The 24,936-nt window shown below is 38.6% G+C and overlaps 2 protein-coding genes across 2 annotated transcripts; one reads left to right on the forward strand and one right to left on the reverse strand.

Moving 5' to 3' along the window:
• Positions 1-12,421: 12,421 nt before the first annotated feature.
• LOC121744234 (homeobox-leucine zipper protein ATHB-52-like) lies at positions 12,422-12,929 on the forward strand. Its single transcript, XM_042137716.1, has one exon. It carries the CDS (start codon positions 12,422-12,424, stop codon positions 12,821-12,823), a length of 402 nt encoding a protein of 133 aa, XP_041993650.1. The 3' UTR covers positions 12,824-12,929.
• A 7,941-nt stretch (positions 12,930-20,870) lies between these two features.
• Positions 20,871-21,495, reverse strand: LOC121743849 (monothiol glutaredoxin-S5-like). Its single transcript, XM_042137227.1, has one exon. It carries the CDS (start codon positions 21,473-21,475, stop codon positions 21,080-21,082), a length of 396 nt encoding a protein of 131 aa, XP_041993161.1. The 5' UTR covers positions 21,476-21,495; the 3' UTR covers positions 20,871-21,079.
• Positions 21,496-24,936: the final 3,441 nt, after the last annotated feature.

The raw sequence follows: 24,936 nt of genomic DNA on the forward strand, positions 1-24,936 counted from the left end.
GAAATTAAAGAGATGGAAAGGGGAAAATGTTCTCGCCAAAGGAATGCTGAAATTACTATTTTGTACCTCCGGGATTTTGTTAACCGAGGGTATTTTTGGAAAGTTATAATCTATATCAAATGACAGCTTGGTTTGGAGGAAGGCGATCTTTAGCCAACTGTCTGTATTGTTAACTTTCCATATTTATTTTATAGTCCTATTATAGCAGTCATATTGGTGTCCCGTAGAGCATCTCCAATAGCGGCGAATGCACCGGCTAGCCGATTCTTGGCACTCGTCGGTCCGCTCGCTGAACCATTGTAGCCGGCGAGCGCTAAATCGGCGAGAAAAACGGCGAGCGCACGCCGATTCCCGAGCGCTCGGCGATGCGCTCGCCGATCTCCTAGCCGCCATTGCAGACTCCAATCGGCGAGCGATAGGCGAGCGGGATTTTTTTATTATTTATTTGATTTTCGAAACACTATATATACGTGATATGCACGTCATTTTCATTTGCACCACTTGTTTTAACGAGTTTTCTCTCTATCTTAATTTCTGTACAAGATCAACAACACGAAATGAGTAACGCGGGTGGTAATAGTGGTGGTAGTGGTGGGGATGCTGAGGAGTTCGAACGGCGTTTGAACGAACAGTTGGAGGCCTATACGTCCCGAGAGATCTACCGGATGATACAACGGGCCTTGCAGCCGGCGGTACCTCGACCTCGACCCGTTGTCCACCGCCGAGCAGTGATTGATCGGGATCACGTAGCTGCACATCAGCGGCTATTTGACGACTACTTCGCACCGGAGCCGCGGTTTAACGCCAACATTTTCAGGCGGCGTTTTAGGATGAGCAGGACTCTGTTTATGCGTATTGTTGACGCTTTGGAGCGTCGATATCTGTGTTTCCGCTTCAGGCACGATGCGGCTGGCAGACCCGGCCACACACCTATTCAAAAGTGCACTGCGGCAATCAGGCAGTTGGCCTACGGAGGCGCGGCAGACATGTGGGACGAGTACATCCACATCGGCGAGTCGACTGCCCTTGAATGTATGAAGTATTTCTGTCAGGACGTGGTTAGGGCTGTCAAAATGGATATCGGGTATTGGATAATACCCGATACCCGAACCCGAAAAAATCGGGTAATTGGATACCCGATACCCGAAAAATCGGGTTTCGGGTCGGGATCGGGTATTGGGTTATTGGGATTTTTGGGTATCTGGTTACCCGATACCCGACCGGGTAATACCCAAAAATCCGAAATATATATATAATTTTATGTTGGTGAATGTATTTTGGTACGGAATAGAGTCGGCTGATCTTGTTTTCGAAAAAGAAAGAGTATTTGTTTCTTCTGTTTCAGCTTCAGCTGCAAAGAAAGATTTTTTGGTATATGAATTTGGAGCTGTTTTGGGGATTTATGTTGTACTTAGTATATAATTTCATTGTAAACAGCTGATGATTTTTGCATTTTTTCTTTGTAGTGGTGATTAGAGTCACATCCAGTTAATGATTGTTTAATTGATTTCATTACTAAATTTAAGGGGTGTAGTTAGTTTGAAGTTAAAGAAAAAGAAAAATAATGATTTGAGCTTAATCGATTCATAACTAAAAAGATGAAATTAATTTTTTTTAATCGGGTATCCGGGTACTCGATTTTTCAGGACTGGATACCCGAATCGGGTATCCGGGTACCCGAAATCATTTTCGGATCGGGTATCGGGTAGCAAAATTTAGGATTTTCGAGATCGGGTACCCGATTTGACAGCCCTAGGCGTGGTTGAAATATTCGGTGATCAGTACTTTCGAAGCCCTACCCCCGAAGACTGTCAGGAGCTGATGCAGATGCACGGGGCGAAGCATGGGTTCCCGGGTATGTTAGGCAGCATAGATTGTATGCATTGGGAGTGGAAGAACTGCCCCGCTGCCTGGAAAGGGTTCTACACGACCGGCTACAAGGGAAAGAATCCCACGATGATCCTCGAGGCCGTAGCTGATTACCGGCTATGGATTTGGCATGCATATTTTGGGGTAGCCGGGTCGAACAACGACCTCAACGTCCTCAACTCGTCGCCCCTTTTCAACGAGCAATGCCAGGGCGTCGTCCGACCATCAGTTTTGTCGCAAACGGGAACCAGCATGATATGGGCTACTACTTGGCGGATGGGATATATCCTAGGTGGCCCGTCTTTGTGAAGACGATCAGATGCGCATCAGATGAGAGGAAGGCCTACTTTGCGGAACGACAGGAGTCGGCGCGCAAGGACGTGGAGCGCGCATTTGGCGTGCTCCAGTCTCGATGAGCGGCAATTAGGGGTCCAACGCGTTTGTAGCATGTCGACTGCATTGCTGATATAATGTACGCATGTATTATCATGCACAACATGATTGTCGAAGATGAAGGTGTACAACTGACTAGTTGGGCCAACGACGATAATGAAGCCGGTCCAAGCCACGGCGTGGCCACCCCCAGCGTACGAAGTGGGGTACCTCACGATGAAGCCAGTCGCCTCCAAGCACATGCCGACATGCGCCAAGTGGAAGCTCATATTCGACTCCAAAAGGATTTAATTGAAGAGTTGTGGGCGCAGAGGACTACACGGCGTTAGTTTTTTTTTTAATTTTGTAATTTTTTTAATGTACCTTTTTAAATTTAAATGAAATTATTGCATTTTCCCGTATATGTGTCGTAAGTTGAATTCTGTATTTTGTGTGATTGTTATTTTTATAATTTTGTTTATTATGGCTGGACTATGGCTGGGCTATTGCTTGTGCAGTTGCTTGTCCGAATGATGTGGCAGGAGGAATTTTAGTGTTGATGATGTGGCAGGAGGAGTTTGTGACTGGGCTATGGCTGGGCTATTGCTATTAGAGATGTTCTTATCATGGAGCCCCCGCTTGCAGGGATGAAATGGTAAGGGATACTGTTGTAGTTATCTCTTCCCAGCATCAGCATCCTTTGTAGAGGGGTTGACACACACCCACTCACAGAGTGAGCGTCCGTTTAACCATTTTTATTTTTATTTTTCTTTAAAAAGTCGGTGAAAATATGAGAAAAATAAATTTTTTTAAAAAAACAATATTTCCTCCAATATAACCAATGTTCCCTCTTTAACCTCTAACTCGTCTATAAATACCTCATTCTCTTTAAAAATTTTCATTTGCATTTTCAGTATGGCTAGAGGCATGGGACGAGATAGACCAAACTAAGCGACCCTTCAAACTCCCACATATGTTTTAATGGGAATGTTGTTCACCGCTATAACAACCGGCACTTTCCGTACGATGCGGTCATAGTCACATTACCAGACAATTGAGCACCTCATGTCTCGTTTAAATATCGACTCCGCCCAAGTTATTTTTTTATGATTTTTTATTTTTAGGATTTTAATTATATAATTTTATTTTGTATGAATTTTCAAAATTTTAATGAATTTTTATTAATGAAATGATTTTTTCTTAATTATATTTTTAAATTAAAGAATGAAGTGTTGTGAGTCATAAACAGAAGGAGAAATTTCGGAATAAGGGGTTAAATTCGTTGACTTTTCGTAATTAGGGATTCAATTCGCTGACCTTTCGTAATTTGGGATCGAGGCATGTGTATTCTTCAGAATAAGGGATTTGTGATATTTTATCTTATTTATATTATTTTTAATATTATTTTCCTCTAACCATTTATCAGTTGTATAAATTACCCCTTCAAATTTTTACCTAAATTCTACTTCAGAATTTTGAAGATCCAACGTTCAAATTTCATCTGCAAAATGCTGCAGAGCGAGAAATTGCAAGATCTCTAGTGGGAGGTACGACATCTACTACATTCATTCATCTCATTACATCGAATATGTACACTTGTTTCTAATCTGACCTTCACCTGAAGTGTATCTTCATTATCTGACTACATACATTTCAGATGCCATTTTAGTTGGGTTGTAAGTATAAAGGAATTCGCTCACCCCACATTTGAACTAACTTCTGCTATGCTGAGGGCAGGGCCGACCTTTTTCCTGGCCATTTCCATGTTTTCCTTTGTCTTCCAAATTAGTGCTTTGATAATGGAAAATGAGCTCAAACTTCGCCAGGTATTCGTTTCAGCTAAAAAGAGCAATTGTATTATGAGCTTGGAAATGCTCGGTACTAATCCATGTTCTTTTGTGTTCTTTTCATAACAAACTATGACGATGATGGGTCTTTATGATACCGCATATTGGTAATCATGGTTCACATGAGAGGGAATACTAACCTTTATTTCATCCCTTCTAACAGTACTTTTTGGGATGATGTTCGGATTTGATTTCTTTTTGAACAACAGTTTCACAGTTGTCTTCCTCTTGTTTTACCTTTTCCAATTGAGTATGGTAGGTTTGATCCCAGCACGAAACTTCATCAGTTCACATCTGTTTCCAAGTCTTGACTTGTGAAAAATGCACAAGGAGATTCTGAGTAATAAAATAATTTGTTGTTTTATTTCTCAGGTTGGTTTCGCCTTTATGCTGTCAGCCTTTATTGGCAAGTCATCTTCATCCTCAATATTATTAAGGAATTTGAAATTTGAACGTTGGATCTTTAAAATTGTAGAATTTAGATAAAAATTTGAAGGGGTAATTTAGGCAATTGATAAATGGTTAGAGGGAAATAATATTAAAAAAGAACATAAATAAGATAAAATATCACAAATCCCTTATTCTGAAGAATATGCATGCCTCGATCCCAAATTACGAAATGTCAGCGAATTGAATCCCTAATTACGAAAGATCAGCGAATTTAACCCCTTATTCCGAATTTTCTCCAGAAGAGATGGGATTTGATAAATATGGGGATGAATGATTGTGAAAAATGGTTAAAAGTGGTGTGGTGCCATGTATAACTAAGACATCAAATGAATAACAATCTAGGATAATTTTTTTTAATTGAGTTAAATTAAATGTCATAGAGATTACTTCGAGATTCATTTTCTTCCTTATCAATCATCATGATATTAATAATATTATTAACATTCAATATTTTAAATTGACAACACTTACCTTTTTGAAGAGACCCAATATTTTAAACAATTTGATTAATTTAGAGAGTGTTAGATAGATACACCAATAAATGGGTCTGGTGTGCATTGCATTTCTGCTGGGCCTCAGTTTTGTAGCCCATTGGGCCAGCCTACGTATGCAAATGCTTATAAACGGTAGGCCAAATTTTTCAGACGGGCAGCTTTGGACTTTGGAGGCTTATCAAATTTGATTTGAAGGAACAGATAATACTACTAGAGATCATTTTTAGAAAGTTTAGAATGTCAAGAGATAATCAAGGAAATCATTTACCGTAAACAAGGAAGGCAAATCACTGAATATAAGGAAAAGATTGGAGCATTAATATGAAATTGGTATGACTAGAAATAGGATTATATTCTCCCACAGAGGCGGATCCAGAAAAAATTGCCAGTAAGGGCTCCACTAGGGCTTGAGGTGCAGTCGAGCAGAGGAGCGTTGCCGCGTTGGTGTCGCCGTGTCTCCGTGCAGCAGGGCTGGTGTCGCCGTGTAGAACAAAGAAGCGGCATTCCGGGCCTTCGGATGGCACGGGCGGCGGCTGTCCGCAGCGTCGTGCCTCGCCTCGATAGAGCGATGCGGCACCGCCGGCGAAGAGACGTTTCAGAGATATTTTGGAATTGAGGATTTTCAGTTTTGCTGCTTTTCTCATTTTTTTTATTTACTTTTTGTTACTGAGTTATTTTTAATTAGTTATTTTGAGTAGTATTTTTTATTTTGGGCTGAAATCAAATTTTATTTTGGACCTTTTTATGGGCTGAATTTTATTTATACTCACTTGTCTAACACTTCTTGGGCTGAATTTTATTTATTTCCTGTGATGGGCTTAATTTTTTGTAATTATATATGTATTATTTAACTTAAAGTCATCTTCTTCCTCACAATAATCATCCACCATTGTTAATGCTCTGCAAATTTTTACTTCTTTCATTAATCTCAGCCCTTTCTATTAATTATTTCAAGATAATTTGTTCTACATTAGCATCACCTTAATAAGGGCTTAACATGATTTTTTAAAATTTTTAAAAATTTATAAATACAAAATAAAAAAATTAAAAAAAATGGGTAAGGGCTTAAGCCCTACCCTCTTATAGTGTAGATCCGCCCCTGTTCTCCCATATTTACACTGTATGCCTCTCATATATACTAAGTAGGATGTATTGTATATGAAAATATACACTAAAAAAATTAGTATTAATAATTCAAAAAACAAATAAGCACAATCATAGAGTCGGCGAAACGGGTAACCCTGCTGCACCCATAGTCTATGGGCCATAGACGAGTAGGCACTCACACCCGATTTTGACCAAATGCGCAGTCCTGATACCCTTCCCGCACCATATCGGGTAGTCTTGATACCCGAGTCAGGTATCCCGCATCCAACGTCCCGGGTACCCGAATCTTGAGTCTTGACATATCCAATATATACTATATGTGCGTCTACATGAGCCTGTGACATATCCAATACATATGTATGTACTATGACATATCAAATGTAGAGAAATGATATGCTACGTACCCTATGTGAGCTCCACTTTGACGCACATTTAGTATTGTTCGTTCCGATTTATATATTTAGTTTGATTCTAATACATTAAAAAATATTATTGAAATTTTTAATTTCACAAAATTCATAAAAATCAAAGTCCGATTCGCTCGTTTTCTCTATATTTCAAATAAATTAATAAGATAACAAATCAAGTTTTGATTTTTATGAATTTTGTGAAATTAAAAATTTCAACAATATTTTTTAATGTATTAGAATCAAACTAAATATATAGAATAAAAGAACAACGTTAAACGTACGTCAACCGAAAGTGATGCTCACATAAGGAGCTCACATAAGGTATGTAGCATATCATTCCTCATAAGATGTATATATACCAATGGCATATCCATGAATATTATAATAGGGGTACGATAAATAGTTACACCTATCGAAAGATTTAACATTCAATCAATCTTTTTATTCTATTATCTCAATCATTTTTTTCAATGAATCACTTCATTGTATATAAAAAGAAAATTATTTTTTATTGTTATTACTTGAAAAAATACTACTACTATTTAAAATGGGTATAAAACAAATGAGAGAACAAATTATTGGAGTATTATATTTTAACTAAAACAAAATACATAATATTTTATATAATTCCAAATATGAGCATAATTAAAAACCATAAATTATAAAGATTATATTCAATTATATATACTTTAATGGGTATAAAACAAATGAGAGAACAAATTATTGGAGTATTATATTCAATCATATTCATACGTAACAATTGTATATAGATAACAAATTAAAACAAAAATATAGATATCCAAGGCAAAATAGCAGGAAAACGCACTTGGGAGGAGACGAACCTGGGTCAAGGTTATAACAGAGAGCATTTTACCATTAGACTATTTGCTATTCTAGGAGTACACCATACCCTTATACCCCTTTGTTCTTAACTAGATCCGCCATTGATATATACGTGTGTGTACTTGGAATAAATATATTCAAATATATAGAATGGAATGAAAGAGAAATATGTTAATAAACCCTAAATTCCTAATATAATTTACAAAATTGTCGTGTATTATGCGGGTGTATCGGGTATACCCGAAACCCGCAAACATTAGATTTTAAATACCCGCACCTGACCCGTTTCCTGCTTCTATCGCGTAGCGGGCACCCATTACCCGCCGAGTATCGCATAGGGATGGAATTATCATGATATTTAAAATATAACTGGGAGCTCAAATGAATTCCGGGATTGGTTTTCCTTAGTTTACAAATAAAAGCATTTCATCTCCAATTTGATGACGTAATAAAGAAAACATCAACCTATTGATCATAGCTAGGAACTACTTAGAGCATCCGCAATAGCGGAGGTCTGACCGGCGAGCCAGTCATCCGTCGGGGACGTCCGCTATTGCAGCGGAACAGGCGGACACGGACGTCCCTTGCGGACGAGAGGTCATCCGACGGACGTCCTATTGTTTGATTTTTTTTAAAAAAACTCTATATATACGGCTCGTTGAACTTCATTTCATTCGCACCACTTGTATTAACAAGTTTCTCTCTCTCTACTTTCATTTCTTGTGAAGATAAATGGAGCATGACAGTGATTCTCCCGCCACGAGCGAGTCACAAACGCCGACGGAACTGCGGGGATGCCCGGGATGATGCCCGAAATGGCGGCGATGATGCCTGGAATGCCGGCGATGATGGGTGGGTACTATAATATGTGCCCTTGGATGGTGCCCCAAATGCCCGGGGGTGGAGGGATGATGATGCCCGGGGGGAGTGGGGGGATGGTGATGCCCGGGGGGAAGGGGGAGTGGAGGGATGGTGCCCCAAATGATGCCCGTGATGGGGGGAATGATGCCTGGTATGATGCAAGGCATGCCTGCTCCTGCGGGGGTAGCAGAGTGGGGGTCCCCCAATCACCTGGGGACAATGTGTATCGCCCCTACATGGATTTATTGTCTAGTGATTCCCAAAGTACTCCACTTGAAACTCAGTTCACCAGCATTGAGACTTTCTCTTTGTAGGAGTTGGGGATATCTCCGGTCAGGGGGTCTCCCACTGAGAAACCACCGGTGGTAGGGAAGTCGAAGAAGAAGGGCAAAGGAAAGGGCAAGGGCACTAGTGAGTCCTCGTGTGTCCTCTTCGACGAGGGGGTGACAGACGAGGGAGAGGGGGAGGAGGAGGCCGGCGAGGGAAGAATGACCTTTTGGAGCGAGGCGGAGTGCGTCTCCCTGGCAAAGGCCTGGATGAGTATAGTCGAGGATCCCTACGTCGGGACTAACCAGACTATCGACAGGATGTGGTGGCGCATTAGCAAGAACTACATCAAATTCAGCCCAGCAGGTGGGAAGCCTCACGATGGAGAGCAATGTCGGAAACAGTGGGAGCGGCTAAGGAGATCGCTCACCCGATTTTCCGGCATCTACGAAAACAACGTCCGTACAGCAACCAGCGGCATGTCCATGGAGGATGTGAAGAGTTTGTCCATGCAGGAGTTCATCGACAAGAAGAAGAAGTTCGGCGTCTTCAAATATTGGGATGTCTATCTTGTGCTGTAGGATTCCGCCAAGTTTCATGCGGGTGTTGAAGCTGGATGGCCGAAGCGGACGAAGCTCAACGCCTCCGGCGAGTACAACAGCAGTGCCGGTTCCCACGACCTCCCCGAAGCCGCTGCAGAGATCCCGACCCCTCCATCGTTCTCCCGCCGTCGTCTGGTTGGACAAAAGACCGCGATGCGGACGGCTAGGGGAAGCGCCAGCGGGTCCCACGAGGTCCAATTGGCAGCTCCTAGCCAGGGCAAGGCCGAACTCACCCACCTCGCGCGCATGCAGCACAATCATACTTTACTCGACACCATAGAAAAGTGGCGGGAGGCGACTGTCCCCTTATACAAGGAGATGTTGAATGGGGTCATCGACAGTATGAGGCGCGAGTTGGGTCTCGCACCCCTGCCCGGGAGTGACGGCGGGTCTTGCCAAGGGGACGACGAGGAGTGAGGCGGGGGTCGCGTGTGTCGAAGCTTTGGGATGTTTTTTAAATTTGAACTATGTATTTTTTTAACTATGTATTTTTTTATTTAATTATGTATGTTTTTTTTAAATAAAATGGTTGCATTTTCTCCGTATTCCTGTCGAAATTTTAATTCTGTAAAATTGCATATTTGTGAATTTGTGAATTTTGATTATTGGGTTGTCCTTGGATACGTCCGCTAATGTGGAGTGAGATGTCTTTATGACGTGGCAGTGCTGTGGGATGTCCTTATGACGTGGCAGGACGTGTTTTGGGATGTCCGTCGGGACATCCGTCCCCGAGTCGTGGATGCTCTTAAAATAAATAAATATACATGATAAAAAAGTAGGAGGAAAATAGATGAAAGAATGAGACCAGCCGCCTATAATCTCAACTCTTAGGTTTTAACTTTAAATTCAAAGTGCAAATCTATCCAAAACAACTCCATTGACATCCAAAACAACTCCATTGACATTTTCTCTATCAAGCTATCTTCTAGAGCATCCATAATGGCTTTCGCCCAGCAATAGTCCAGTCATAGCCCAACCAAAAACTCCTCCTGCAATATCATAAGCACTAAAAATCCTCCTGCCACATCATCAAGACAAGCAAATAACCCAGCAATAGCCTAGCCTCATCACTCCTAATTATATAAAACAAATAGTTGGCAATCACACAAAATACGGAATTAAATTTACGACACAGATACTCGAAAATTCAATAATATTATTTAAATTAAAAAAGTACATTAAAAAACTATATTAATTTAAAAAAAGTACAATAAAAAAATACAATAATTTAAAAAAAATTACATTATTTAAAAAAAAACCGACCTCCGCCTCAGTTCCTCGTCTCCGTCGCCGCCGGTACCCCCCGTGCCCCCCGGTCTTCAAATCGCTACGCATGCTCACGAGCAATGCGTGAAGAAAGCTCTTCTCCTCGGGGTCCTCTGCCGACTTCCAATCGGCTAAGATCTTGACCATCTGAGCACGCGTTTGTTGACGCGCGAAGAATTTGAGATCCTCTGTCGACTGGCCAATGGGGGATGCTGACTGGACCTCCCGGACCCCCCGGCGCCCCCCTTGCCTCCCGTTGCGCCCGCCTTTGACCAACCCGGTGAGTTCGGCGAACGAACGATGGAGGGGACGGGAGCTCCTGAGCACCCTCGGGGAGGTCGTGGGAACCACCGCTGCTGCCGCTGTAATCACCGGTATAGTTCAGTCGTTGCTTCTTCGGCCAGCCAGCGTCGACACCTGCCCGAAACTTCTCGGAGTCGTTCAGCACCTCATAGCAGTTCCAGTAGGTGAACTCCTTATACAACCCGGGTTGGGGGAAGGCTTTCTCCGCTATCCTCCTGCAGTCATCCTCCGTTTGGCCACTACTCTGCATGCGGAGGGCGTTGGCATACAAGCCCGAAAATCGAGAGACCCCAGCCCTGATTCGGTCCCACGCCTTCCGGCACTCTTTCCCATTGCGCGGCCTCTCCTCCGGGCAAAATGCCTTGTAGGCTGGTGCTATTTTGGCCCACATGTTGACGATCCTCTGATTGTTCAAAGTGAGGGGATCATCGCAAACACTCACCCACGCCTTGGACAGCGCGACGTTCTCCGCATCCGTCCACCTCCTCCGTACCGAGCAGTCGTCCTCAACTGGCTGCGACAACTCGCCGACCCTCTTGCCCTTCCCCTTTGGGGGCCCCGACCCCGCCCTACTCCCCCTGTTTGAACGGGAGTTTCCGAAACACCGAGAAGATCAAACCCCAACTCCTATAAGGAGAAAGTCTCATATTGCGTAAACTGCGCCTCCGCTGGGGTCGATGTGTGCGAAGAAGCAGTCGAAAAATCAAAACTGAGGCGATAGACGTCCCCCCCCCGGCGTCCCCTGCGTCGCCGGTACCCCTCCCGGCATCATCTGCATTCCGGGTGCCCACCCCGGCATCGCCGGTAACCCCCGGCTGCCATCCCGGGCATCATCTGCTGCCACGGGTACATGTTGTAGTACCCGGGCATCGGACCCCATACACTCCCAAGGGTACCGGGGAGTTTGAGACCCGCTCGTCATTGGAGTACCTTCGTTGTTGTTCTCCATTTCACGTTGTTGATCTCGTACAGAAATTAAGATAGAGAGAGTACTCGTTAAAACAAGTGGTGCGAATGAAAATGGCATGCAAAGCGCGTATATATAGTGTTTCGAAAATTAAAAAAAAAAAAATTCGTTCGCCGATTGCTCGCCGGTCCGGTGCCTGCAATGGCGGCGAGCGGACCGGCGAGCGCATCGCCTAGCGCTCGCGAATCGGCGTGCGCTTGCCAATTTTTTCGCCGAAATAGCGCTCGCCGGTTACAATGGTTCGGCGAGCGAACCGGCGAGCGCCGGAGATCGGCTAGCCGATCCGCTCGCCGCCATTGTGGATGCTCCTACAGACCGTTCCAGTGTAATATTAATGCATCTGACTCGTCAACAAGTATATAATACAACTATTACAGTATTATTTAAAATGCATATCACACAATAAACCATGGTAAGCAATAATTGAGTTTTGGGAATAAATTAACCGTGGTTAACTTTTAGCAATAATGCATCAAATGTTGTCCTTAATTCAATTAGTGGATCAAAATTCTAAGCCTAAGTTTGAACTCTAAGAAAAATTGCGAGTAACAAATGGTATGTTTTATGGTAATTTATTGTCGGCGTAGTTGATCAGTTGACATTTTTAGTAGTCATTAAGTACCTATTAATTATTAATGACGCAACACCAGAAAAGTTTGCCTCGCAACTAACTTATCTATGTTTGTTCAATTATAAATTCCTATCCATTTCCAATTTAATAAAGTATGTATAATTAGAGATCATATATATATATATACTGCAAATGGATCAATTCGCTTATCCCGCAAATCCAAAGCAACAAACCAAAGAGAAGAAAAGGCTGAGTGAGGAGCAAGTGAGGCTATTGGAATGGAATTTCAACTTCAATAAGAAGTTGGACTCCGACCACAGGTCCCGCCTAGCACTTGAGCTCGGTATCCTGCCTAGGCAAGTGGCGATATGGTACCAAAACAAGCGGGCGCGTGACAAAATCCAAGGGCTAGAGATGGAGCACAAGGGCTTGCAGATGCAACTCGAGAGTGTGTTGATCGATAACTCGAGGCTTAGGAAGGAAGTAGAGAGACTCAAGGTGGGGATAACTAGGGCCCAAGGTGCCACCAGGACCACCTGCACCTCTTTCAACTTTGGAGTCTCATCACATGTACGAGACCCGTTTTATGATTAGTATTAATGTGATACAGATCTTGAGTATGAAATATTTTTTTCACGATGCTATATTTTATGTTAAGCTGAATATAATATATATCGTGATAAAAATGAAAAAAATTACAATCCACTTTAGAGTTTACATTGAAATGAATATCTTGAGTATCATATTTTACTTCCAAACTTTTTGTGATCAATATTCTTAAATGTATTTTTTTTTCTTCTTTTCCATGTTTGATTAATATATATATCATAAAAACTAGACCCCAACTCTAAATCCTATCCGACTAAGTGGTTATTTTTTATAAACTTCTATTGAGAAAAATTCATGTTAGTATATATGAACTCTGCTGTTTTTATTTATTTTCAAATTCAAAAAATCATTCTATAGGGTACTGTTTTTTATATAAAAAATCTGTGTCGTTACAAAAGTTCCTACTTTTAGGAAACAACGGGATATTTTAATTGTAAACTTGAATTCAGTTATTTAATATTATATTATTAATTTAATTTTATTTTTATGCAGTTGTTTATTTTATAAAAATTATCATTGAAGTGTCATATCATATATCAAATTTACCAAATAAAGTAGAAGAATATGCAATGGTTGCATCTAGAATCAACATAAACCCAAATCTATCGGATCCGGGTTAGTTCTAGTCGAATTGCATGCTATTCGAATTATAATTTTATCGGTTCAAAACTTTAATGTCAACATTCCTCTAAAATTAGAGAACGATTTGGATCAGCCCACTAATTTCAAATTGGACTCAGATCCATGTTTTAAAATATTGTTTCTAGTCTCTACTTTAAGATAGATATTCGAATTATATTTTAATCGGTTAAAAGCTTTAATGTTAACATTCCTCTAAAATTAGAGAAAGATTTGGATCAGCCCACTAATTTCAAATTGGACTCAGATCCATAGTTTAAAATGCTGAGATGTTTTTGTCTCTCTTTTATGCGAATAACATACGCATTCGTGGAAATTTTCCGCTAAAGAGACTACTATATTTAGAAAATCAAGACTGTGTTTTGATTTTTGAACTATTCCTTTACTTGATTGTTACGTTCAACTTGAATTTCAATTACTTAATTATAAACTTGTTTATAAATCAAGTAGATCCAATTATTACAATCTGAAGTCACTTAATTTTAAACTTGTTTATAAATCAAGTAGATCCATTTTTTTACCCATTATACACACGACCTCAAATGTGCGGGAGTGGGTGTCTTTAGTTGATGAAAGGACATTACTTCACAACATAAAGTCGAACCAATGGAGCAATAATAATATTGTGACTATAATTTAATATAATATTTCATTATCTTGGTTCCCTTTCTTTCATTATCCTAATATAGTGGACTGTGGACCTAACAAAATAAAAATTTTAGGCTACAAATCTTTATATGGGGATTCGATAAGTGTTTTTTGACACCCTCTCGTGGGAAGAGCGATTCAGAATTGAATTTAAATTTATAGTATCTAATAATATATCTGTGATATAAGTAACTCTTATTAATATACTTTCGTATTCAAATAGTAGCATTTCATAGCGCGATAATGCTAATTACTTATATTGCTATATTTCCGATATTCTCATAGTAACTTAATGCTCACTGATTTGAGTAAAATTTTAAACGGAGTTAATATTCTTATTGTTTTCATTTTTTAAAGAAAATGCCTCACTTTTTTTTTCGGTATTTCACTAAATAAAGATTACCTATTTCAAAAATTGTAAATACAGAGTAGTAGTATTAATTTTTGTTCTCTCTTTTTATACGAGTAGTACTAACTAAAATAAGTGTATAAAATCTCTCTCATTTTTTTAAAAATATGATCAACGAATTCAAAGTTGGAGTGACGTAATCAAATTTTCAAGAAAAATATGATTACGTTTGAAATTACGTAATAGTCATATTAAAGAGGCAACAATAGGTTTCGTAAGCCCACCTCGAATGGTCATCAATTCATTATCAACCAATTCCATGTATTTACAGTTTTTAGTTGACCTCCCTACACCACCATTTTGAAATCTCCCTTTTTCGTTTAATTTTTAAGAGACCAAACATTATCTAATCTGTAATGGTGGTGGTTATTAATTTGATTTCTTTATTTTTTTTGAAGTTTCTAGTTCCATTTCAATTTCACCTACATCAAAGAGAACTTTAAATCAAATCAAATTTATAACTTATTCTAAATTTGTATCTCCTCGTTTGTCATAACTTTAGGTAGTGTTCGGTTTGTTAGACAAGATAACGGTAAATACAATATGGGATAAACTAAAATGAGATTATGTAAGATTTAATTGATGGAAATAAGATTTTTGAAATTATAAAGACAAACCATGATATATTATTATGGATCGAACTTCAAAATAACAACCTAAAAGACTCTAGTTCTAATTAATCTCGAACAAACTAAGGCTGTGAAAGATTAGGTCCAAAAGAAATACTCCTACTAACAATTCCAATTATCAATAGTTTTTGCCCTCATTTTGAAAAGGCAATTCCGATTGTGGCAATCTAGAGATTGTGAACCGGCCAATTAAAGTCAACTTGGGATTAGTGGATTTTATAGAAAGTAATATTAATTGTACGAGACGCGTTATTTTGATTGTTGTTCCTCCCCTCAAAAAAAGGAAAAAAGACAGAAAAAATAATTAAATACTAGTAGTAGAATTTATTAAAACAATTCCCCACTAGATTGGTCAACTCGCAATAACGACATTTGGAATTGGTAGTATACATAAACGAGCAAATAACATTTTGGTTACGTAATTGACGATTTGATATCGGCCTACTCAACAATACATTTTGGTCTTATCATCATTACACGTTATTATCACTATTCATTACTTTCATGTACTACATAGTAAAGACTTAACACTGATTTTGGTAATGAAAATTAAATTAGTGGAGTATATATTAATAATATACGGGGACTCGTGAATCATATTTTGAAAGATATCCTGGGTTCATATATTAAAAAGTGTGTTTTGACTTTTGAGATTATTTTTATTGTAAAATCATATTTATGAGGAAATAAATATAATGCCATTCATTTTTCTTTTACATTCTTTTAATTATATTCCAATTTTAGATTTTGATTTATCATATTTACATTGTCTGATTTTAGGCTAAAATTTGTGGGCTCATACCTCACTTTTTGATATCACAATACTATCTAATCATTCAATTAATATTATCTCTTAAATCATTAATAAAAATGAAAAATATTTTGAAATGAGACTAATGTGTATCAAAATAGAAACATAAGCTGTCTTCACATGACCAAAGTCATCCTAAAATTGTAAAATACCAAGTAAATAAAATTAGAATGTCATAAATCTGTTATACTTATTTAACATCGACCAAATCGACCAAATCGACCAAAGTCTAAAGTTATTATCTCTTCAATAAATATAAAATATTCGAAGCCATGAAATATTCACCAAAATCCATCAAAAATGGTATTAGCCAAATAAAACAACACCAAAAAAGCAACATAAAAACTAATAAAGGATAAAATATTAAAATCAGTTAATGTACGTACAACAAACGATAACAACACACACCAGTAATATCACGTCGAACATCCTCTTCTAGAAGAAGTATTGATCGCTTGCAACACACACCATATCCAAACAAATTGTACTCACAAAGTGAAAAACATAATCTTCCCAAAACTAAGAAATCTAATAACAACAAAAAACAATAAAATCAAGAAGATAAAATATCCTAAACTTGTTGATGTCAATTTTATTGAGAGATTAAAAGTGTTTTATAATTTGTACCAATCTCGACGAAGTAGGTAATTTATGAACGAAAAGATTCATTCAATTTATCAGAGCCATATATATCTAAGGTTCAAATATCATCATATCTTGAGCAAAGTAAGCCTAAACTCTAAACAATAAATAGTTACCCTAGAGTTGTAAAACAACATATAATAAAACTAGCTAGAGTGTCTTTAACTATGTTATTAATATGACAAGTAGTGTAGATTGGAAATGAGATAGTTATCTGAGTTTGACTAAATGAAAGGTGTTTAATTCGTTTAACAGGTGGTAGTATTATTTTGAAATGTATAGAGCCTATTGGCCTGTTTGTCAGACAATATGTGCGTCTCTGATAATAACACTATATGCATTATATAGTATATTAGTATTACTTTATAATACACAAAATGAATCAAATGATACATCTAGAAAACGTAAAATTGTCCTAGCTGAGCGATTATTGAACAAGCTAGATTCTTAGAAGTGGCGTAAACGAGTTAAATGCCTATTACTCCATATTTCAAATAATCTGGATGCTGAAAGCAGAGAGCACAGGTTTATAACTTTATAAGCAAATTGAATAGTGTGATAATATCAAAATATCTTATATTTATTAAACACGTGTATTCATGCATTTTTAATATATTACTCTTTTTAGTGAAATCACTAATCAGTCATTGAGATCACAGCCAAAGAAGTTACTCCCTCCGTCCCGCTTTAGCAGTCCCGGTTGATCAATTTCGGGTGTCCCGCTTTAGGAGTTCCCGGTTGAACTCGGTAACATACAAATTGATGTCATTACAATTTTAAAACCAGGAAGCAAATTCTCTCCCCTCATTTCTCTCTCTGAAAGTACTCGCCCTTCCCTGAGAACCCTAGATCTGGAGAACAAGATCAGCCCCACTCCCGAACCCTGTGTTGAATCCTCCCTCTCTCGTGCTTAAATGGGAACCCTAAACCCACAATCTCCACAGACACCACCATCTCCGCCGCCAACACCACCATATCCGTCGGTCTATTGGTCATTCGAAAAAAGCTATGGGTCGACTGAGAGTGTGATCGCCACCCATGACTCCCCTATTCCAACGTATTCGTGGGAGAAAACGGACTCCATATCCATCGTCATCCCTGAAACTCAGTTCTCTGTGAACCCTAGCTGCTCCCCTCTCCCTCCGCTCTCTCCGTCGGCCGATCTATCATTTAACTCAACCGTGGAGCCGGTTGACCTTGGTAGTGATGTCGACCCGTTCCCAATTTATGGCGTTGTCCCTGAAACACCACTGACGACACCAAAGGCTCGGTACACAGAGGAAGAGGAGCGTTACATTCGGTTTATGGCCATTCAATTCCCATGTTTTTTAAAGCTCCTCTAAATCTGTGAGTATGGTTTTCAATTCTATGCATTTTGAGGGATTGGCCTTCGGGCATCACTGTGATGAAAAATTGCAACCTTTCTGATGTTTTGTGTTTAAGCCACCCCTATTTTTTTGGGTTTGGAGGTTTATACGCTATGTGGTGATTGTTCTGCCTTGGTGGTGTTTTTGGTTTGATGGTGTTGTGGTGTTATGGTGCTGTGAATTGGTTGATGGTATTGTGGATGGTGGTGTTTTGGGTTGGTGGTGTTGTGGCTTCTTTGTGTTGTGGGTTGCTGGTGTGATTGACTTGGTGATTGCTTACCTGCTGCTTCATTACATTGTGCTCCAATACTTGATGTAATTGAGTTGGTTCCTGGTCTTTTGGTTATTGCCTATGATATTAATGTGTGATGGTTAATTTGTTGGAGGATGAATACTTACCCAATGATGAGATTTCTCTGAAGGAACCTGGTTTTTTGCATTGTGCTTCATGATTGTTGATTGCTTGCTGCGTTTTGGTTCCTGTTGCTTACCCAATGATGAGAATGCTCTGATGGGATTCTTGTTTTACAAAAAGTATGCATTACTTAGATGTTCCTTACATATTCAATGCATTACATTAAAAAAACTAATGCAACAAAACCAAATGCAGCCTGAGTGATCTCTGTCCTAGTAGCCAAATGCAGTGGCCAGATCCCCAATGTCCTAGTATGGGGCCTAAGCTGTTTATCCTTTACCCACCTACAAATTGTAGTTTTACTAACTCCAAGCTTTGGTGCCATCACCCTATAGGAGGATCTTTCAAGGACAGAGAGTGATCTAACCTTTACTTCGTCAACTTTTTTTCTTTTCTCCACGTTTGTATCCTTTAACTTTTCCAACCATGTGTGCAGGTTCTCCATTCTCCATCATCTTTGTGGCTGCCTTCCAAAGTCTGGAAATGGTCTTCCTATTGACAGCAAAAGCTTCGGCTGCCTCACACACTGCTCCTTTTCGAAGAACACCACATTGACTGTTCTTCAGTAGATGCTGCACAATGTTGTTCTTCATGTTGGTGGTGAAGTATTGATTCACCCGCTGCTCCGCCATTCCCGATGATGAAATTTTTCTGAGGGATTCCTATTTTGAAACTAATGCAGTGTGCGTTTTTAGTGTTTTTGATGGTAGTGGTAGATGGAAGGAGAAAATGTAGGTGATGGATGTATTTATATTGTGTTTATTGTACTTAAGATTTCAATGTAGAACTTCAAAATTTCCCTCCCAAAATTTAGGGAGGTTATTTTGGCAGAATGTATTCTCTCCATTTTGGTAATGAAAAATTGAATGTTGATTTCACTTAATCTTCTTTTCCCACTGTTTTGGCAGATTGTATTCCCTCCATTTTGGTAATGAAAATTTAAATTTGGTACCAACTACAGTAATTAATGTGTTGCATGGAGTTAAAAAAAATGAATGCAAGTGAACAGTCAGTCACTTTGGTGACGAAAATAAAAGCAAAAAAGTTGTTTAAAAGTGGGACCCAACCTCCACTACATCATTTATTTATTACACACTTAAACACTCCTTAAAACATGTGCCCGACTCAACCGGGACTGCTAAAGCGGGACGGAGGGAGTACTATATAAAACTTGTCGGTGACATTATCTTCATCTTTTAATTTGTACTCAATATTCGTAAAATTCTACTACTATGTGAAATGACATTGCTTAATTAAACCCCCTCCGTTCCCGAAGAGTATGCACTATTTCCTTTTTCGTTCGTCCCTAAAGAGTATGAACTTTCAATTTTAGAAACTATATTCTCTCTAATGAGGTGAGACTCATTCTCCATTAACAATAATTAAAAAAACTTTCTCTATATATCTCTTACTTTACCAATAATGCATTAAAACCCGTGCCGAACCCAAAGTTCATACTCTTTGGGAACCGAGGGAGTAGTACTTACTTCCTTTCCTTTTTCAGATTAATTTTTTAATTACATCCCAAATAACTCTAATCTCAAATTTAATTTAATGAAATCTTATGAACTGAATTACGGATATTCATGATCATATTTTATTTGACCAACCACATATATATAGTTGAATACATGCCTCGGATAATATAAAGTTTTTTAACTTGACTAACTAGTTAGTTAATAAAATAATCCTTATACGATAATACATATATATCTAACACACTTAATTCACGCCACACTATAACTAAGAAAGTTTCTCTTTCTAATATCGGATTAAAAAGAGTGAAATTTATCAAGTAGAGCTTACGAAGTCGTCATTTTAAAAAAAAAAATTAAAACATGAGTGAAAATTCATACGTAGAAAGTTGAACTCAAGAAGATAATTGTTGCTATTCACGTAGAATTGCAACATACAAAGAAACCCTCGTCAATTAACATTTATAATTGGAATCCTTCAAATCACTAAATCGCAAAAACCGAAACTCATCTTGCGTTTCTCCATATATACTGTATACAAATAATAGATTTTTTTTTGAAGTGGATAGTCCTTCAGAAATGCCCTCAGAAACAATTTGGATAATGAGTGATTGATAAATAACCAAACTTTGTTTAATGCTTGATTCATATGATTCGAGCACCCACACTCTAATGTTTGGAGTAGTACCAATTCAATTTGATGATTAAAATTGAGTTAATTATTTAATCATTTGTCCAATCCTATCAGTTTTTTAATTACATGCATCACACCAAGTCCCCTGATTATTTTGATAAAATAATCAAATTTAATTAAATACTGTAATCGTAATTGAGAAACATATGTATACACGATTTATTTGTTTTCACTAGTGACGACTTGGTCGTATAAAGTTTTATTTCACCTACATATTCAAAATTAGTTAGTAGTTTAATTTAGTACGTATTGGTAGTGACGCCGTCTTGATATTTATACACGCCATGATCTAAGATGAATATCTAAATCAAAATTATTAAAAATTATAGTTGATGAAGACTCCCTATATAAACTAATGCAAACACTATGTACAAAAATCAACCCACGATTATCTACATCATTTTTCCGATCTCCATTTATGCTCTAGTCAATCTCGAAGTAAACGTTTTCATTAAATTGAAAAAAGAAAAAAAGGGGGAAAATAGAGAGTATTAAATCGAAAGAGATCTCCGTCAAAGCCATAAAGCCCTAGCTTCTCTTAACCGCGGCACCAATTCGCCGGAGATATGAGCTCCCATCACCTGCTCCAGCCCTCCGAAAAGTTCTCCGCCGACGAACACGGCCGGGAACTGCGGCGCGGCGCCGACGATCCTCGACAATTGATCGGTGACGTCGCCTTCGTTGTGGTCGTCGACGTCGACAACGGTGGGATTGACGCCGTGGCCGTTCAGAAGGAGCTTGACCACGTGGCACATGCAGCAGCCCTTCCGCGCGAACACCACCACCGCGTTGTCCGCCACTAATTTTCTCAAATTAACGGAGCCGGATTGGTTGTCTCCGGGCGGCGGAATGGCGGATCCGCCGGCGGAGGAGGGGAGCAGATTCCGGTAGTGTAGCGCCTTTTGCATGGTGTGAGAGAGAGGGGAAAGGGGAAAGGGGGGAATTGAAAATGTGAGTGGGGTTGGGTATAAATAATTTGGAGGTAAGGGGTAGACGCTAACGTCAACGACTGTGACGTAATATGGGATGTCAGGGTCACTGTTCACGACGTGTCACTACGTCATTTGGAGGATCCCACCGTATAGGCGACGGCAATTGGATACGGTCAATTGGTGATTAGTGGTTAATCAATACAATAATGATGGCGATAATTGTTTTTGTTAATCTAGTGCTGTCAATGATGGAGTTTTCAAGAGCGATTTCGATCTTCTGTACTGCACTCATTTCGTATGTCATCATGTCATTATACAAAAAGATTTAAAATTTGGTAAAATTCTAATTAATTTCGTAATATATAACTAAATATCAATGTTCACAAACGTGTACAAAACAATGAATTTGCTGAGGTTTAAAACCATGTTATTTCAATTGAATAAATATTTTCTTTTTTTTACTTTAGTTACTAACTTTATAATAAAATATAGATACAACGAATTAATGAAATTTGATTTCAATTACAAAAAAGTAGAATGTTTTTTAGGTGTCCGAGTTCTTTTTATCATAAAATGTGAATTATAAATGTCTCATTTCTTAGTAGTAATATTATTTTAAGAGATGGGCCTATACTCCAGAAAATTTCTTTTTTTTAATGCATGTTAAAAGAATTCCAATTTAATTAAGAGCATTAGATATATTCCGGCTCAGTGAGTGACGCATAACTGTTGTGCGTCGTTATTAATGAAACGCACAACAGTTATGCGTCTTTAAAGAACGACGCACAAAGGTTATGCGTCTTTAAAGAACGACGCACAAAGGTTATGCGTCGTTAATGAATGACGCATAAGAAATATGCGTCGTTTAAGAATGACGCATAAGAGTTATACGTCTATAAATCGAGCTTAAGAGGGCAGAAAGCTCCCAATACCATAATCAACAACTGGTGGGATTTTTGCACTCCTCACCGGTGAATACTCAACAAATAATTCAATACACCCACTTGAATTTTGAGCATTGTTGAACATAAACATTACACTTTCATCATTGCAAATCACAGAACATGTATAACCCATACCGGAAGCAAAGACTATACATTGTCTCCATAATAATTCAATTGTGTGTTGGTTCATATCTATTCTCACCGCATCACAGATCATTGCTACCAATTTAGCATATGAAACACATGAATTTAATATGATGGAGCTCCTCGCACGAGGTGGTTCATAAGTTCATAACCAATACCCATATGTGGTAGTTGAACTACTCTACCACCCCAATACAAACTCACAAATACTTGCATGATTTCTGCATCAAAAACATTTAAAACAACGACAATTATGGACATTTTTCCTACAAGCCCTAATTTGTATAAATTGGGTAAAACTAACAAATGAAACACAATAAACATGAATAATGATGAATGTAGCTAAATTGATGAACAAATTACCGGATCTTATGGAGAAATCGCCGGAAATCGCCTGAAAACGCCGGAAATCACCAAGAGAGGAAATGAAAGTGTGTTCTGTGCGCTGCGTCTGCCTGCAGGGGGTTAAAAGCCGACTGAACGACGCATAACCCTTGTCCGTCGTTAAAGAACGACGCATAACCCTTATGCGTCGTTAACCGACGCATAATCCTTGTGCGTCATTAAAGAACGACACACAAGGGTTGTGAGTTTCATTAATAACGACGCACAACTATTATGCATCACTCCCTCATTCAGAATAAATCTATTCTCCTTCATTAAATTGGAATTCCATTACTTGCTTAGAACAAAAGAAGAAAGACCTCCCTATACTCCATTAATTCACTTCCAATCACATTTTATTACACTCCATTACCTTCTCTTTTTTTATACTATCTTTTAAAACTTATGTGACATTTCATCATTGAAGAAAGAAGTACAACAAAATATATGTTCGTAGTGTGGTGAGTAAGTCGTTGGTGGGGATGGAGTTCAATAAAATTCACATCAATTGAGAGACTTGAGGAAACAATTTACATCACCATTTGCTCTGCTGACGAACAAGGTGGGAGTTATGGAAGAAAAAAAAACAGAGATTACATCGAGGGTGAACTCAGAGAATTGATAGAATAAAGAAGATTGATTAACAGTTCATGCTTTTTGTTAAAATTTCAAGCATGTTATTTAATTATTTAAAATTAAGGGGAAAAATTGCATAGAAGATTTGCTTGCTGCCGGAGCCGAGACAATGAGTTACAAATTGTGGGATTAATTTTTGTGATTCATGTATAATAATATTTGAACTATCAAGCTTTAATAGAGTAAGACAGGGTGAGAAACTATTTGTGAGACCGTCCATTATAAATATATTCTGATACGTGAATATCTCCACAAATATCCCCAAATCTCTCTTATTTAGTTTAGCATTGATTTAGCATATCATTTCATATCTTTTGCTTATTATAAATAGGGCTATTGTTATTCTCTTTAATCAATCAAGAAAATACATATTATTTGCACTAGTTTTTTACGTTTCTTTCCTTTTCCGCAAACACAAACGGAGCTGATCTCGGGGAAAGCCCGAGACGTCCACTTTTATTTTCTCGCCGTCGACCACCCGTCGACGTCGATATCTTGTTAAGGGAAATCATCCCTTAACAATTACGAAGATGAAAGCACCAATTGTTAATGGATGATTTCCCTTAACAAGATATCGACGTCGACGGGTGGTCGACGGCGAGAAAATAAAAGTGGACGTCTCGGGCTTTCCCCGAGATCAGCTCCGTTTGTGTTTGCGGAAAAGGAAAGAAACGTAAAAAACTAGTGCAAATAATATGTATTTTCTTGATTGATTAAAGAGAATAACAATAGCCCTATTTATAATAAGCAAAAGATATGAAATGATATGCTAAATCAATGCTAAACTAAATAAGAGAGATTTGGGGATATTTGTGGAGATATTCACGTAATTGTTAAGGGATGATTTCCCTTAACAAGATATCGACGTCGACGGGTGGTCGACGGCGAGAAAATAAAAGTGGACGTCTCGGGCTTTCCCCGAGATCAGCTCCGTTTGTGTTTGCGGAAAAGGAAAGAAACGTAAAAAACTAGTGCAAATAATATGTATTTTCTTGATTGATTAAAGAGAATAACAATAGCCCTATTTATAATAAGCAAAAGATATGAAATGATATGCTAAATCAATGCTAAACTAAATAAGAGAGATTTGGGGATATTTGTGGAGATATTCACGTATCAACTCCCACACGGTTGAAATCCACCTTGTCCTCAAGGTGGGAACCACGACACAACGACGAACATCGTGAACAGAAGCTTTGGCGATGCCTCCCCCGGGTCAAATGCACCAGATTCTTGGGTCGCACATAACAGGATAGTTGAAAGCCTACATTCAGCCGCTTTAGCACTGACACCACTGTATACTTTACCAACCATAAGATTTTGTACATA

This window comes from Salvia splendens, chromosome 8 (genome assembly GCF_004379255.2).
Source record: "Salvia splendens isolate huo1 chromosome 8, SspV2, whole genome shotgun sequence".
In the NCBI taxonomy this organism is placed as follows: domain Eukaryota; kingdom Viridiplantae; phylum Streptophyta; class Magnoliopsida; order Lamiales; family Lamiaceae; genus Salvia; species Salvia splendens.